Genomic DNA, 13,571 nt, shown 5'->3' with positions numbered 1-13,571 from the left:
ATATAACTTACCAGGTAAAAAAACATTTCAGCAACTTTGAGTACCTAAAATATCTTTCAGCTGCCATTTTATTTATCATTGACGAGGTAATAGAATCTCAATTGGTCAGTTTTGTGGCCTAATGTACCAACTTAAATGGGGTTGTAGCTCATTTTGTGACTACCTGACAACTAGCATAACCCAAGAAAACTTAATTCATGTTCTGTGATTTTAGGAATCCTTTTATGTCATTTCTTTGTGAAATTAAGGAGAAATAACATCATAAATCTCTGGTCAGCATTTAAAGTGGATTGTATTCTCAAAAATTGGATTTTCAATGAGAAAGATTTGTGGTGGTGGCAGCACATTATCAGCCAAGAGTAAGCTGTGATGACTGTAAATCTCAGTCTGGCCAAGGTTCTCCCAAAGACAAAACAGTGTGAACCTAGAGGAGTCTGTGCTAAGCTTTCATTTTTCTAAGCAGAACCTTATCCTAGTCTTTGGCAGAATGTTGTGGCTTGATAGAAGACATAGCCATATGTTCTTCTTCTTCTCTTTTTTAATTTCCTAAATGTCTAAGCTTTGAACTCACTTGTTTCTGAAGTATTTTCTTATGGTAGATGCTCTATTTAACTATGGTTTTTATATTCCAACATCTAAATATGCTACATGCAGAAATGCTTTTCTATAAAGAACTAATTATTTTTGTTTATGACTCTGTAGAACAGCAGGCCATCATCTGTGGATGAGTTTTTGAAGAGGATGTTACCTTGCTCATTCACTCTCACCTGTATTTATAGCATGCATGTAATGCTAAGGTTTGGAACATAACAGCAAGTAAATAAGATGTAGTATTTGCCTTCATGGAACTGTTAGTTTACCTTTTCAAGAAATTTGATGCTTAAATATAGCACTATTGGTGTTACCACTGCTTTTTCTATCAAAGGAGGTTTTGTCCTTGTCCTCCCCTGTGGGCGCTAGTAGTCCTCTAGACATTGTTTCTCAAGCCTGGGTAGCCTAGGCAACTTGGTGTTTCACTGTGCCAAATGACCAGGTTCTTCTTTATCCAATAAAGTGTTCCTAATTGAGGTGCCTTGTACATGCATTCAACCCAAGACATTGACTTGATTTAATAATTACATATTTTATCTCTAAATGAACTAATTATCTAATTTTTAAAAATTATAAGCTTTAAATTTGTAGTACTAAATTTCTGATGTGATATTAAAATGGAAGTTCTGTTTTTATAGAAATGGTGGTGACAATTTTTGGGGTAGAGTAATTTCATAAGGTAAGGGTATGGTCACAGTGACAAAAAAAAAAATGTCTAATACCACCCGATAGACTGGGTTACTTCTGCATGTGTGTGATAAAGAAGGTAAATAGTTTGTTCAATTGTGGTCATAACAATCATAACAATCATAAAAAGTAAGGGTTGGGCTGAGTATGCAGCAAAATAAAGTCCTGCAGCTAGGGATGGGAGTTTTAAGTGGGACTGTCATTGGGAAAATATCTGAAAGACATGAATTTGGGTTGTGGTTGGATGGAGGGTGTTTATTCTCAGCTCTCATTTTAAATAGATCAAAGGGAGATATGTATCTAAACCTTAAGACAAACTTGTGAAGTTAGTAATTCTCTCCATTTCACAAATAAGAGAGCCAAGGTTCAGAGAAATTAACAAATCAGCCAGAGGTCACATGTTCAAGGTAAATTGTCCACAGTGACAAATAGATTTTAAAACCAGGATCTGAATCAGATGTGTCTTCTTACACAGTTCTGAATATTAAAAATGAAAAAAGCTTTTAAAAAGCAGTTGTTTTGAAATACACAAATAAAGTATGTTCATTGCAATGATCCAAATAATAATTTATGTAAATGGGATAAAATAATAGTCTCTTTGCCTGCCCACAATCATACCCTATAATACAACAATTATAGAAAAAAATTGTTTGATTATATTGATAGAACACAATTACCCACTTGCTTATATAAACATGTGCAAATATACTTGTACCTTATTTAAGGAATTGAGTCTTCTGTTCAACTTTACTAAGCCAGGCTTCAAGTTCCATAGTTCACATGCCTCTGATCATCAATAATCTTTGCCAGTATTTCTCTGGTTACATCAATATCATAAGCCTCTGAAGGTCAGTATTCTATGCCAGTATTGCTCTGATTACTTTTGAAAGATACTAGGAAATCCTAAAAACTCACTTGGTAGTCTGTTCCATTTTTTAACCTTTGATCTCAGGGATTTTTTCCATTTCATTAACTCTGGTAATTCTTGGGCAGTCTGAGCCATTTCTGTCCAGCTCTGCATATGGATGGATGGAGAGCAGCTGGCCTCTGCATTCAGTGCAATTACAAATTTGAAGATCTGAAAAAAAAGTAAATTAGTGTGGTGAATACTGAAAACTTAGCCATCCATATAATAAAAAGCAGACATTAAAAATGACTGAAATTTCCTTTGAAATGGTTATAAAAAGTCTAGAAGCAAATTCAGAATTAAACAATTTGGAAGATTTTTCTTAAGTTGTGATCTGTGCTTGTTCATTTTGGAATTTCTTCTAGAAATGCAAAAGCAGAATCTCTTAAATTCTAAAGTCGATTTCTTATTAGCATTTTTTACCTATAACCACATTTGATTTCTAATATTTTCCTAATGCATCAATTACTTAAACTAGGGAATACATAAAAGAAACTTCATTTCATTTCAATGTTACTAAACACATATATTAACTAAGAACTTGACATATCATGCACTATACTGCTATTGTACCCATGACAAATGAGGATTCTATGACTTCAAATCCAAGATTTTTTTCAGCTTTACTCACATATAATCAACAAATAAAAATTGTGTGTGTGTGTATATTTATATATAAATATATATGTCACGTATATTTCAAGTTTGCAACTCAGGGTTTTCATATATGTATACATTGTGAAATAATCACATTAAGCTAAATAACATAATCATTATCTCATATAATTAAACTTTTATTTCTCCCTCCTTCTCTTTTGTAGTGGAAAAATGTATACTTTTCACAAATTTTAAGTATATAGTGCAGTATTGTTAACTATAAAGACATTGCTGTACATTAGATCTCCAGAACTTATTTATCTTGCATTAACAGGCACTTTACTCCTTTTGAGCGACATTCCCCATTTCCTCTTCCACTTAGCCTATGGTAAGCCCTATTCTACCCTCTGCACCTGAGTTTGACTATTATAGATTCCATATATGTGTACTTGTCTTTCTGTGTCTGGCTTATTTTACTAATATAATATCCTTGAGTTTCACCCATGTTGTTGCAAATGGCGTAATTTCCTATTTCCTTCTTTTTTAAGGATTTCTCTTTATGTGCATATGAGCATGTATGTATTCTCTTTATATGCATTCTCTTTAATCACTTGTCTGATGAATACTTAGGTTGTTTCCACACCTTAGCTATAATTAATAATGCTGCAATGGACTTGGGTATACAGATATGTGTTTAGGATACTGATTTCCTTTCATTTGGGTATAAATTAGTTCCACCTTATCTGTGGGTAATATATTCCAGGACTCTAGTAGATACCTGAATCCACAGGTAGGACCAAATTCTACATATACTCTATTTTTTACTGTTTATATATAACTATGATAAAGTTTAATTTATAAATTAGGCACAATAAAAGATAAAAACAATAAATAATAATAAAACAGAACAATTATAGCAATATATCATAACAAAAAGTAATGTGAATGTGTTCTCTCTCTCAGCATATCTTACTGTGCACTGATCATTTGTGATGACGTAAGGTGACACAATGCCTATGGGATGAGATAGAGTGAAGTGAGTGGCATAGGCATTGTGACATAGTGGTAGGTTAATACAGAAGGGCTGCTTGAACACAAGTACTCTAATACCCTTTCAGTGAATTTGATAACTAAAATGGTTCCTAAGAGACTAATGCATGCATAGTATATGTACATGTAGATACTAGACAAAGGAATGATTTATGTCCTGTGTGGGACAGAGTAGAATAGTACAAGATTTCATTATGCTATTCAGAATGGCACAAAAATTTAAACATATGCATTATTTATTTCTGGAATTTTCCATTTAATATTATCCAATTATGGTTAATCCTTGGTAACTGAAACTGCAAAAAGAGAAAAAATGGATAAGGCTAAATGATACATATACCATAAGTGGGATTGTCAGATCATAAATGCAAAAGACAGGAGATGAAAGTGTGACTTTTCATGTCCAGTTGGCCTGAATGTTCAGGATTACTGCACATTGGTTGGTAGCTGCAGATCCTAGGGTGGAGAGAATGAGTTCAGTGAATCCAAATAGAGTCATCTCTGATGAGAGGGAGCATGTGAGGAATGCAGTACCATGTGCGTTGTTACCGTAACTCTTAGATATCATAATGAGTTGCAGTAGCTTGTATGAATGAAGCTGTATAGAAATCAGTCTGAAATCAGAACCTATCTTTAACTTGCAAAACATTTTTCTAGTCTCTTGAAGACATTGTCTTGTCTCCTTGCTTTTTATGTACCAGAATTGTTCTCTCTTTCTTTCTCACCTCAGGCAATGTTCAGTCTTTGCATGGTGGAAAGTGGAGCTGATGAGGTGAATTTACACGGTGTGACCAGCCTTGGTTTGAAACAGGCTCTGGAGTTTGCATACACAGGACAGGTATGACACCAAATGTGACCCAAGAGGCTTTACATTTTAACTCCACCTAACCAGAGGAGATTATCCTGGAGGTATGAGATTTAGTTATATTTCTTGTTACTCATTTTGATATTAAAATGTCTCATTATCTGCTTAATTTTATCATTGAAGTGATGTAAAGGTAAGTAGAGTAATTTGCGTTTTAATACGAAACAAGGAAAATATATTTTAACTTTACTCCATGCTCACTGTTAATAATTTTTAAACTATCCTAAAAGACTATCATAAGGAAAAGAATATGCTTTATAGCATGGATTAGCATTCAAGCTCAGTGACTTAATCATGTCTGTATTGTCTTAACAAGAAGAAAATAGTGCTGGAGTCAGTGGTAGAATGTTAGCCTGCCATGCACCAGGCCCTGTGTTTGATCCCCAGCACTGCAAAAGAAAAAAACAAAACAAAACTATTTTAAAGTCTCAGATGCTGTGTCCAGCACCTTGGCATCCCCTCTTCTACTCTCAAGAGTCAAGGTTTAAGGCATTTTGGTTAGAACATGATAGTTACAAATCCTAATTTGTTCATCACTAAAATAGTTATAGGATTTTCAGGGATCTCCAGAGGATTGCAAGGACATCCATTTACACTTGAGGACTAGTTAAATAAATCAATCCAGGTACAGGTTCCATGCTTATCTTACTTTATAAACTGTTATGCTTTAATTTCTTTTCATCCAACTTGGGTTCAATGTCTTCTAGTGCTAAAAAAGGGACCTCTTCTTTTGACAGGCTCATATCTTTGGGGGGGGGGGAGAGAGAGGCAAATACATAATTGTATCTCCTCCCTGAGTTGGGAGTTATGGGAGAAGCAGAACGCAAAACACAGTGGGGGAAAGGAGTACATGGTCACTTGGGACATCAGAAAAATTTCAGAGAGAAGTTGCTATTTGGGTCTTAATATGTGTGAGAGTTCACCTTTCCCCTGAATTTTCTTTAGAGACTTATTAATATGTATGATACTGTCCAGATGCCTTTCTGGAGTTCATAAAACTCAAGGTATGTGTTATAGAAAAATTTAAGCAACTGTGGCATGTGGAATAAAAATAATAGAAGGTAAAAAGAAATCAAGTATCAAGTAGGATTTACAAAGAGGAAGAGAAGGGAGACAAATCACTAATTCAGAGTCAGCCAGCCAAAATCGTGCTTTAAGAAATTAAGGAAGGCAGTCATTTTCCATAGAGTTGCCAGACATTTTTCTAGTGGTGAGTAAATAATGTATCTATGCTCTTTGGTTTACAGATATCGAGAAATATGTCAGGTCTCACATCATTTATTGTGTATATTTCTTTTTTAACACCTGAATTGCAGTTAGACCTGCGTCTGCCTGTGTCTCAACTAAGCTTAATGACTCATAGCTCATATTCCACTGGTAGGCAGTGAAAATGAAATAGAAATATTGGTTTTTGATAAAACCATTCAAATAAGTAGCTTCCTTGCTTAGCTGCATTAACAACTAAATGGTTTAAGCTTAGAGATTATAGATTGTAAAGTAAGTTTAAATTAGTAGTAAGCCTAAGTGCACAAAAAATGTGGGAAAAAAAAGCATACTAGTCAGAGAAGAGGGGTTGGGATGGGAGTGGAGTTTGACTATGAAGGGTAGAATGAGTGAACTTTTGGAAGGTGAAGTTACTCTGGGTCATGATTGCGGAGGTGAGTATGTTTAGGTTAAAATACACATGCAGATAGATTTACTGCCTTATTGTTTGCCTTGATTGCTTTGTGGTTTCCTTCAGAAGGGACAGGCATGTGTGTATATGTACCTATATATGTACACACATACAGAGCCTGTGCCATAAATGTGAACTGAAGATAGCAGAAAGGGAACCGATTTTCTAAAGGGCAAGAAATTTATTTAGGAAAAGGAGAGAAGTTTGAAGGGCAGCCATATCCCATTCCCCAGAAGTCTTTTGCCTTATACACTCAAATTTCACTTTGAATGGCATGGAAAGCCAAATAGGAAGAAAATACATGGGTGACAAGTATTGTGCCTTTAGGAGAAAAAAAAAAGAAAAAAGAAAAGCAAGACCTAGTGCCAAATCCAAAGTTGCCTTTATTCTTTCCAGAGACCAGAGTCTCATTTCTGAGTGTATTCACTGAGTGGTGCCAAGCCTACAGCACACCACAGTACCCAGCTATTCAGCTTGTGTCCAGACAGGGCAGGAGGAGGGCTGACATCTCATGGGACACTTTCTGAAACAGCCAGAGCACAATGCACTTTGTGGGTGCTACTCAGCTTAATTTTTGAAACAGTCCTGAGGAATATGGTGATCCCATTTGAAAGACAAAAAAAGCTCAGGTTTCGCAACCTTCATGACAGTTTATTTAGGACTAACTGGAGCCATGGATGAGGAGATGGAGAAAAGACAAACACACAAATAGAAAAAAGGCCGGGACTTGGTGGTTCAGCTACCTGTGATGAAGGAAGACTGACCATGAGCAAGCTCGGCACATTTATTACATAGGTTTAAACATCAAAAGGATTTATTGTGAGAAAGTTTTTTCAAAGCACTCAGAGTGAAGGGTAAACTTTTTTGCAGCCCAGATATAATTATCAGCTATGCACATAACTCTACTCCCCGGAAGGGCATTTGAACCTGAAGTTAAGAACTGATAAATTCTGTGGCTGGCACAGAACTCCCTTTTGAACAGAGTGTCACCATAGCAACTGGGCAATCTTCAATCAGCGCCTTTGCACTGAGAAATTCTCAAGAGAGATATCACCTCTATCTCCAGGCAGTTCAAGGACCATAATCCATTCACCACTCCGGACACCTAGGGAAGTTCAGTGAATTGATTAAGATAATTCTCCCTGTGCATTTTCTTTTTTTTTTTTTTTACCCATTTTTTTTATTAGTTGCTCAAGACAATACAATGATCTTGACATACATTTGATTCAAATGAGGTATGAATTCTTATTTTTCTACGTGTTCAGATTGCAGGATAACATTGGTTATACAGTCACGTTTATACATACAGCAATACTAATGTCTGTTGTATTCTGCTGCCCTTCCTATCCCCCCTCCCCTCCCCTCCCCTTCCCTCCCATCACCTCTCTCTACCCAATCTACTGTGATACATTTCTCTCTCTTTTTTTCTTCCCTCTCACGCCATCTTATATGTAATTTTGTGTAACAATGAGGGTCTCCTTCCATCTTCCGTGCAATTCCCCTTCTCCCTCCCACCTCTCATCCCTGTTTGATGGTAAACTTCTTCTCATGCTCTTCCTCCCTGCTCTGTTTTGAGTTGCCTCCCTTATATCAAAGAAGACATTTGGCATTTGTTTTTTAGGGATTGGCTAACATCACTTAGCATAATCTGCTCTAATGCCATCCATTTCCCGGCAAATGCCATGATTTTGTTATTTTTTAGTGCTGAGTAATATTCCATTGTGTATAAATGTCACTTTTTTTAATCCATTCATCTATTGAAAGGCATCTAGGTTGGTTCCACAGTCTAGCTATTGTGAATTGTGCTGCTCACCCATAAATCAAAGGCATTCCTTGTGCATTTTCATCCAGTTAGTGGAACTCAGTCCTCCTAATTTCAAATCTGTTGTTTCTTTTAAATGTCCAATGTCATTAAGGAAAAATTGAGTCATGTTTGCTGTGCTTTGTTGAAGGAGACACCGAAGTATTTGGAGATTTTAGAGAGTGACTATTTTGATAGTTTCTTTTACATGTAAGCTATGCTTTCCAACCCTTGGTCCATGAGGACTTGGAGTTGTGCTGTATCCTCTGTGTGATCACTGTGCTGCATAATGGAAAATGATAATCTTTCCTAAACAACATCCAAGGAAGTTTGGCTTCTCATGCATCAACATGACTTTATAATAAATCCATTTTCCCTCTGAGAGTGAGACATAGATGATAGCAAAACAATGGTATTGTAGTATACTGGGGAGATGTGAACAGCTGCTTTCTCTTACTATGGAACTGAAATTAACATTAAGTAAAGAATTTAAATTACAGAAGCATGAATGAAAGCACAGTTCTTCAATTGCTTAATTGTTATTTACCATTGTGGACATTTGCTGATAAATGGTCTTTAGCCATGATATGTATATAGATTTGTAAAAAAAATGCAAGGTTAACATTGAATTTATCTGCCTTTAGATATTTTTCCTGAGAGTTGATTACATGTTAGTCAGTTATAGTAAGCATAGTATAAAATGTAAGTATTTTAAGTGACTGAAAATCATTGCTGTCTTGGAGAAGAGTTGGAAATACAGAGTAGGAGTGATGAATGAATACTGCTAAGTGTAATGATGTGTGCGTGTTCCTCCTACACACAGCTCTAAAGTATAGCCTTCTTAAAATTGCCCTACAGATTTCATCCAAGAAATTTTAAAGAAAAGGTGAACTTTTTCCTCTGAAAGTGCATGCACATTACCTATTGATGAGCAAACATGGGGTTGCACAAACATACAGTGTCTTTGCACTTGTTAGAGATGTGCCAATCCTCTGGGTACACCAGCTCATAGCATTACTTAAGCAGAGCTCAGGATTCATTGCAGCCTTTGTGAGTGTCCTTGCAAAGCCATGCACAATTGTCATGATTATAGTAGAATCAGCCATGGAGGGCAAAAGGACCAGGCTCTATCAGTTCCACTGCCCTGTTTTAGGAACAAGATCAGAAGCAAATGAAGCGATGTGTCACTGGGCAGATCTGCTTTAGGGAGAAAAAAATGAATCTAAGAAAATATAAACTCCCACTTACCCTGATGGACAAGAGGACTCATTCTGTTACCCTGGCCTCCCTTATTCTTCTTACTTTTCAACACTGGCCAAGAATGCATTTATATTAAAGAGTCTTGAGTAAAGGAAACACGAGGAAGATGAGCAGAGGAATTCTGATGGAGATGTTGACTGGGATGAGGAATCTCATTCCAGACTAGACAAGAGATTAGCCACCCAGGAGCAAATAGGTATTGATTAAGAAAAACCCAACCAGACAGTGAGGAACAGATTATATGGAATCATTTTTATTAAGCAAAGAGCCCTACTTGGAATTTGGAAGGACTTCTAATCCCAAAGGCCTCAGAATAAGCCTCTAGGAATTTGAGTAACTTAGTACCAAAATGGAAGCAAATAAGATGAACCACAGTGAAGTTTATTGGTTAGCCCTCTGTTTACGAAGCTGTTAAAGAAGATAGACCCTATGCCAAGCATCTTTTTAAAAATCTGTACATATAGTAGAACAAGAGTTTAAACCTAGCTAGCCTCCTTTTACTTTCCAGAGAATTCTCCTCCTCCTGTTCCATCCCTTGTAGCCTGATGGAGAGATTCCAGAAATCTAGGAAGAAGATAAACTGTTCATCAAATGATAGTGATGTTTGTTGTCTCCTTCAAAATTTCCCACTCTGAGATGCTACTAACTTTATCAGCCATGAACCAGCTATGTTGGCATCTGATGAAGTCAAGTTCTTTGGTATTCATATTCCCTTGCTTTTCTCTTCATAAGCCGAGAACTCAAGCCCTTGAATTCTCAGCATCATGGTAGAACCCAGCTCTTTGGGAGTGCCCATCCTAACTACCCTTCTCAGACCGGGAAAATGCTCTGGCACAATCTTCACAAGTAAATATTATGTAACCATTTCTATTCATATTTTAAAACATTTTGGAAAGCTAGTATCACACTGTTGGGTGAAAAAAAATTCTTTGTAGCTATAATTACAATCATGTCAAACTATTTACACAGATAGGAATTGAAAACTAAAGGAATTTCCTCCCTAATTTCCATGCTGTTATACACTGAAGTTTTTCCTTCTGATTTTTTGACTCCCTCATAGGTTCACAGGAATACATATCCTCGATAAGTTATGCACTATAGCATAACGTTTTGATTGAAAATGTATTCTCCACAACAGAGTACTTTCCTCTGGAGACCTGAACATCAGGCAAGGCAAGAGAGTGACAGGAATCTTAATTGGAACTGCTTTCACATGGACCATCCCTTTAGGGGTAGATTTGTCACTTTATATGGAAAAAGTCTCCATCGTATTTACTATAAACATAACCTGGTTGAACTAAATGGTAGTACATGGAACAAATGCAGGAGATTTTTTTCTAAAATGCTTCTCTTGGGAGCAGTGTTAAGACAATTCAGTGGTTTAAATATTTTAACTCTAGAATCCTCTCTTTACCCAGCAGTACTTACAGAAGCCTGGTGAGTTTAATGCCCCCAAACCACCTTCACTGTGTAGCAGACAATGGAGGGCACAATCTGAAATCCACATCTAAGGAAGAATATTTTTTAAATTTTGCATAAAGCCGTCTTATTCTCCTCTCCTTAGTTAGAGTTTTGCCAAAGTCCACAACTGGACTTAGACATAGAAGGTCAAAGTGGGTCACTCAAATTCCATCAGTGACTTTTTTGCTTTCTGGAATCTTCTAAAACTCTCTGTTATTTTCATTTAGGAAGATTTTTTCTCTTTTATTCATGCATTGTTGAAGCAAACAAGCAGATTAATCTGCTTTTCAATTTAAGGTAAATTCATCACGTGTTCCAGTCTTGGTTTCTCGGAACATGTTGACCCACTTAACAGACAAGAACTCTGCCTGTGGCTCTTGGACGCTTATTCCAAGTGGAATTTTTATGGCTTCTCAAGATGTCAAGTAAAATAATCATCCTCGGCATGGTTTGGTGTTTCAAAAGTTAGGTTGGAGACCAAACCATTTATCATGAAAAAAAAAACTGAGCTTTTTAGAAGCCGACCTCTAGCAGCAGACTTTCCTCAGCTAAGAATAACAGCGACTTTGCTGGGCCTGCTCCTGTCTGCTCTTTACTAAAAGAGAATAACTGTTTCAGACACAGTGAAGTCCTGCAGGAGGGGTTCTTCCCTGTGGAGCAGGGTCAGCTTTAACTGATGGTCTCTGTTTCACACCAGTCTTCTCCCTTATTAAATCAGTGTGTGCTGTCTGGTCAGACTGTACTTAGAGCATAGTTTATACATGAAGATTGTAAGGCCATTTGTTCAGCAAATTAATGTCTAAAAAGTCTCTGAGTGAGCTAGTGTCACTGTAGCCACATTTCTGAGATCACACTCTTGTCCAGTAATAAAGCTGGTATGTTGATTTTTTTTTTTTTAGAAAATATATTTTTGTTTTTCTCTAATAATTTGCAATTTGGTATTTTTCCATTGTCTTACAGTCACTCTGTAGAAAAAGGATTCCCCACCCCCAGCCTCCAAATTTGATTCGATGTTGAGATTGATAATGCCACACGCATTCCAACAGGGGATGAGAAAGGCCGTAACGTCATGAGGCTTTCTGCAGAGAGCAGGGTGGCTCAGAAGCCAGCACAAAAAATGGCTTGAGAGAGGAAGGAAAGATGGGGTGAGTGGTTTGGGCTTTTACTAGTGGTGAGACTGAGACAAGATTCTCTCTGCAGGCTCTGGTGGTTGGAAAGGAGCTCTTGAGCTTTCTTAGATTTTTGCCCAGTTGTGGAACAAGCCAGGAAACAGGACGGGTGAGGTTTGATGGTGCCAGCAGATAAATATCAAAAATTAGTTGAGTAATACATTTCAGGCATTGTTTTTCAGGATATTATTAAACTCAGTTGCCTAATGAAAACAAAATATGTTTGAACAAGATGCTTGCACCATTTATATATTTTTCAGCACCCATTCTGAATTAAGGAACCCAAGGGCCAGGGTGCTGAGCTCTTATGTACAGAGAACGCATGCTGATGACACCGCAAGAGTCTCCAAAGACTGTGACAGCATGATTATGGTCCCTCTGTGTTTTTAAGCGAGTCTTCAGTCTGTAAAACTCTATTTGAATGAGCTGGATTTGTTGCCCTTCTTTCCTCCACTGTCCTCCTAATCCTCTGTACCATCCGTCCCCATTACCTTACGAGCAGAGGGAATCAAAAGAGAAGTGTTGCTTTTTTGCCCCTGATAATGATTTTATTGTCATAAGTGGGACAATAGTCAGTCCTTCCCTGACTGACATCCTCCAAAGTAGAAGTGGCTGGTATGTAGAAAATCGAAACAGTAGGTCAAACTACCTACTTAATTGAGGGGTGGATTTTGCACTTCTTACAGTTGTTTCTCTTGAATGTTCAGAAAATCCCATCACCACCCGTTTTGTAATTCATAGTGTAATATCTGAGATTTCTTTCCTTTGCCACAGAAAGTGAGCAGTGACTCCACTTTTAAATATTTCTAAACAAAACTCTTTACAATTGTGTTCTTTTTGGGAGGGTAGGGGGTGGGTACCGGGATTTAATTTAGGAGCACTCTCAACCACTGAGCCACATCCCTACCCCTGTTTTGTATTTTATTACAGATCTCACTGAGTTGCTTAGCATCTTGCTAAATTGCTGAGGCTGGCTTTGAACTTAAAATCCTCCTGCCTCAGCCTCCTGAGCCGCTGGGATTACAGGCATGTGCCACCATGCCCAGCCTTGTGTTCTGTATTGATCATTGAAATTTCTTAGTGTTGGTTGTACTCAGAGTCATTTCCTAAGAAAATGTTCACCCTTCCTTTAGTTGCTTCCTCAAATCACCTGAGTGAAGGAAGGTTAACCATTTATTTAGTGGAGACTCTTGGTTAGTTCCTTAATTTTCGTAAGAAGATATCAACTTTTGGATGGATTTTTAAAGTACATGAACTTTTTCCTTTGGTAGGGGAAAAAGAGTAATTATACTCTAGCCTCATCCTGTTTGCAGGATGCTTTTGCCAAAAGTTCATTTAGGAAATATTATACACAAAATTATACACAGGAGATATGTAGTCACTCCATCTGGCTTGGTGGTTCTTGATCTGATCTATCAGACTTTATATGAGAAGGCCAATTTTACTATCCTGAAATTATATTCTTGGATAATATTCCTTCCCTACTCAAATTACTCTAAACACCAATA

At 37.0% G+C, this 13,571-nt stretch overlaps 1 protein-coding gene across 9 annotated transcripts in view; it reads left to right on the top strand.

Annotated features, from left to right (window-relative positions):
- Nucleotides 1-13,571, top strand: part of Klhl32 (kelch like family member 32) — a 188,317-nt gene that overhangs the window by 77,636 nt on the left and 97,110 nt on the right. For 8 of the 9 annotated variants that reach the window (XM_040283120.2, XM_040283122.2, XM_005338003.5 and 5 more), the window contains one exon: nucleotides 4,563-4,670. In XM_040283120.2, the coding sequence (XP_040139054.1) occupies nucleotides 4,563-4,670 (108 nt within the window). Of the gene's footprint in view, nucleotides 1-3,763; nucleotides 3,848-4,562; nucleotides 4,671-13,571 lie in introns of those variants that run through there. The other variant, XM_040283121.2, reaches the window with a different exon arrangement.

The sequence above is a fragment of the Ictidomys tridecemlineatus genome, chromosome 8 (assembly GCF_052094955.1).
Source record: "Ictidomys tridecemlineatus isolate mIctTri1 chromosome 8, mIctTri1.hap1, whole genome shotgun sequence".
NCBI lineage: Eukaryota > Metazoa > Chordata > Mammalia > Rodentia > Sciuridae > Ictidomys > Ictidomys tridecemlineatus.
The sequence above is the reverse complement of the archived record's forward strand: the minus strand, read 5'-3'. Positions and strand labels throughout refer to the sequence as shown.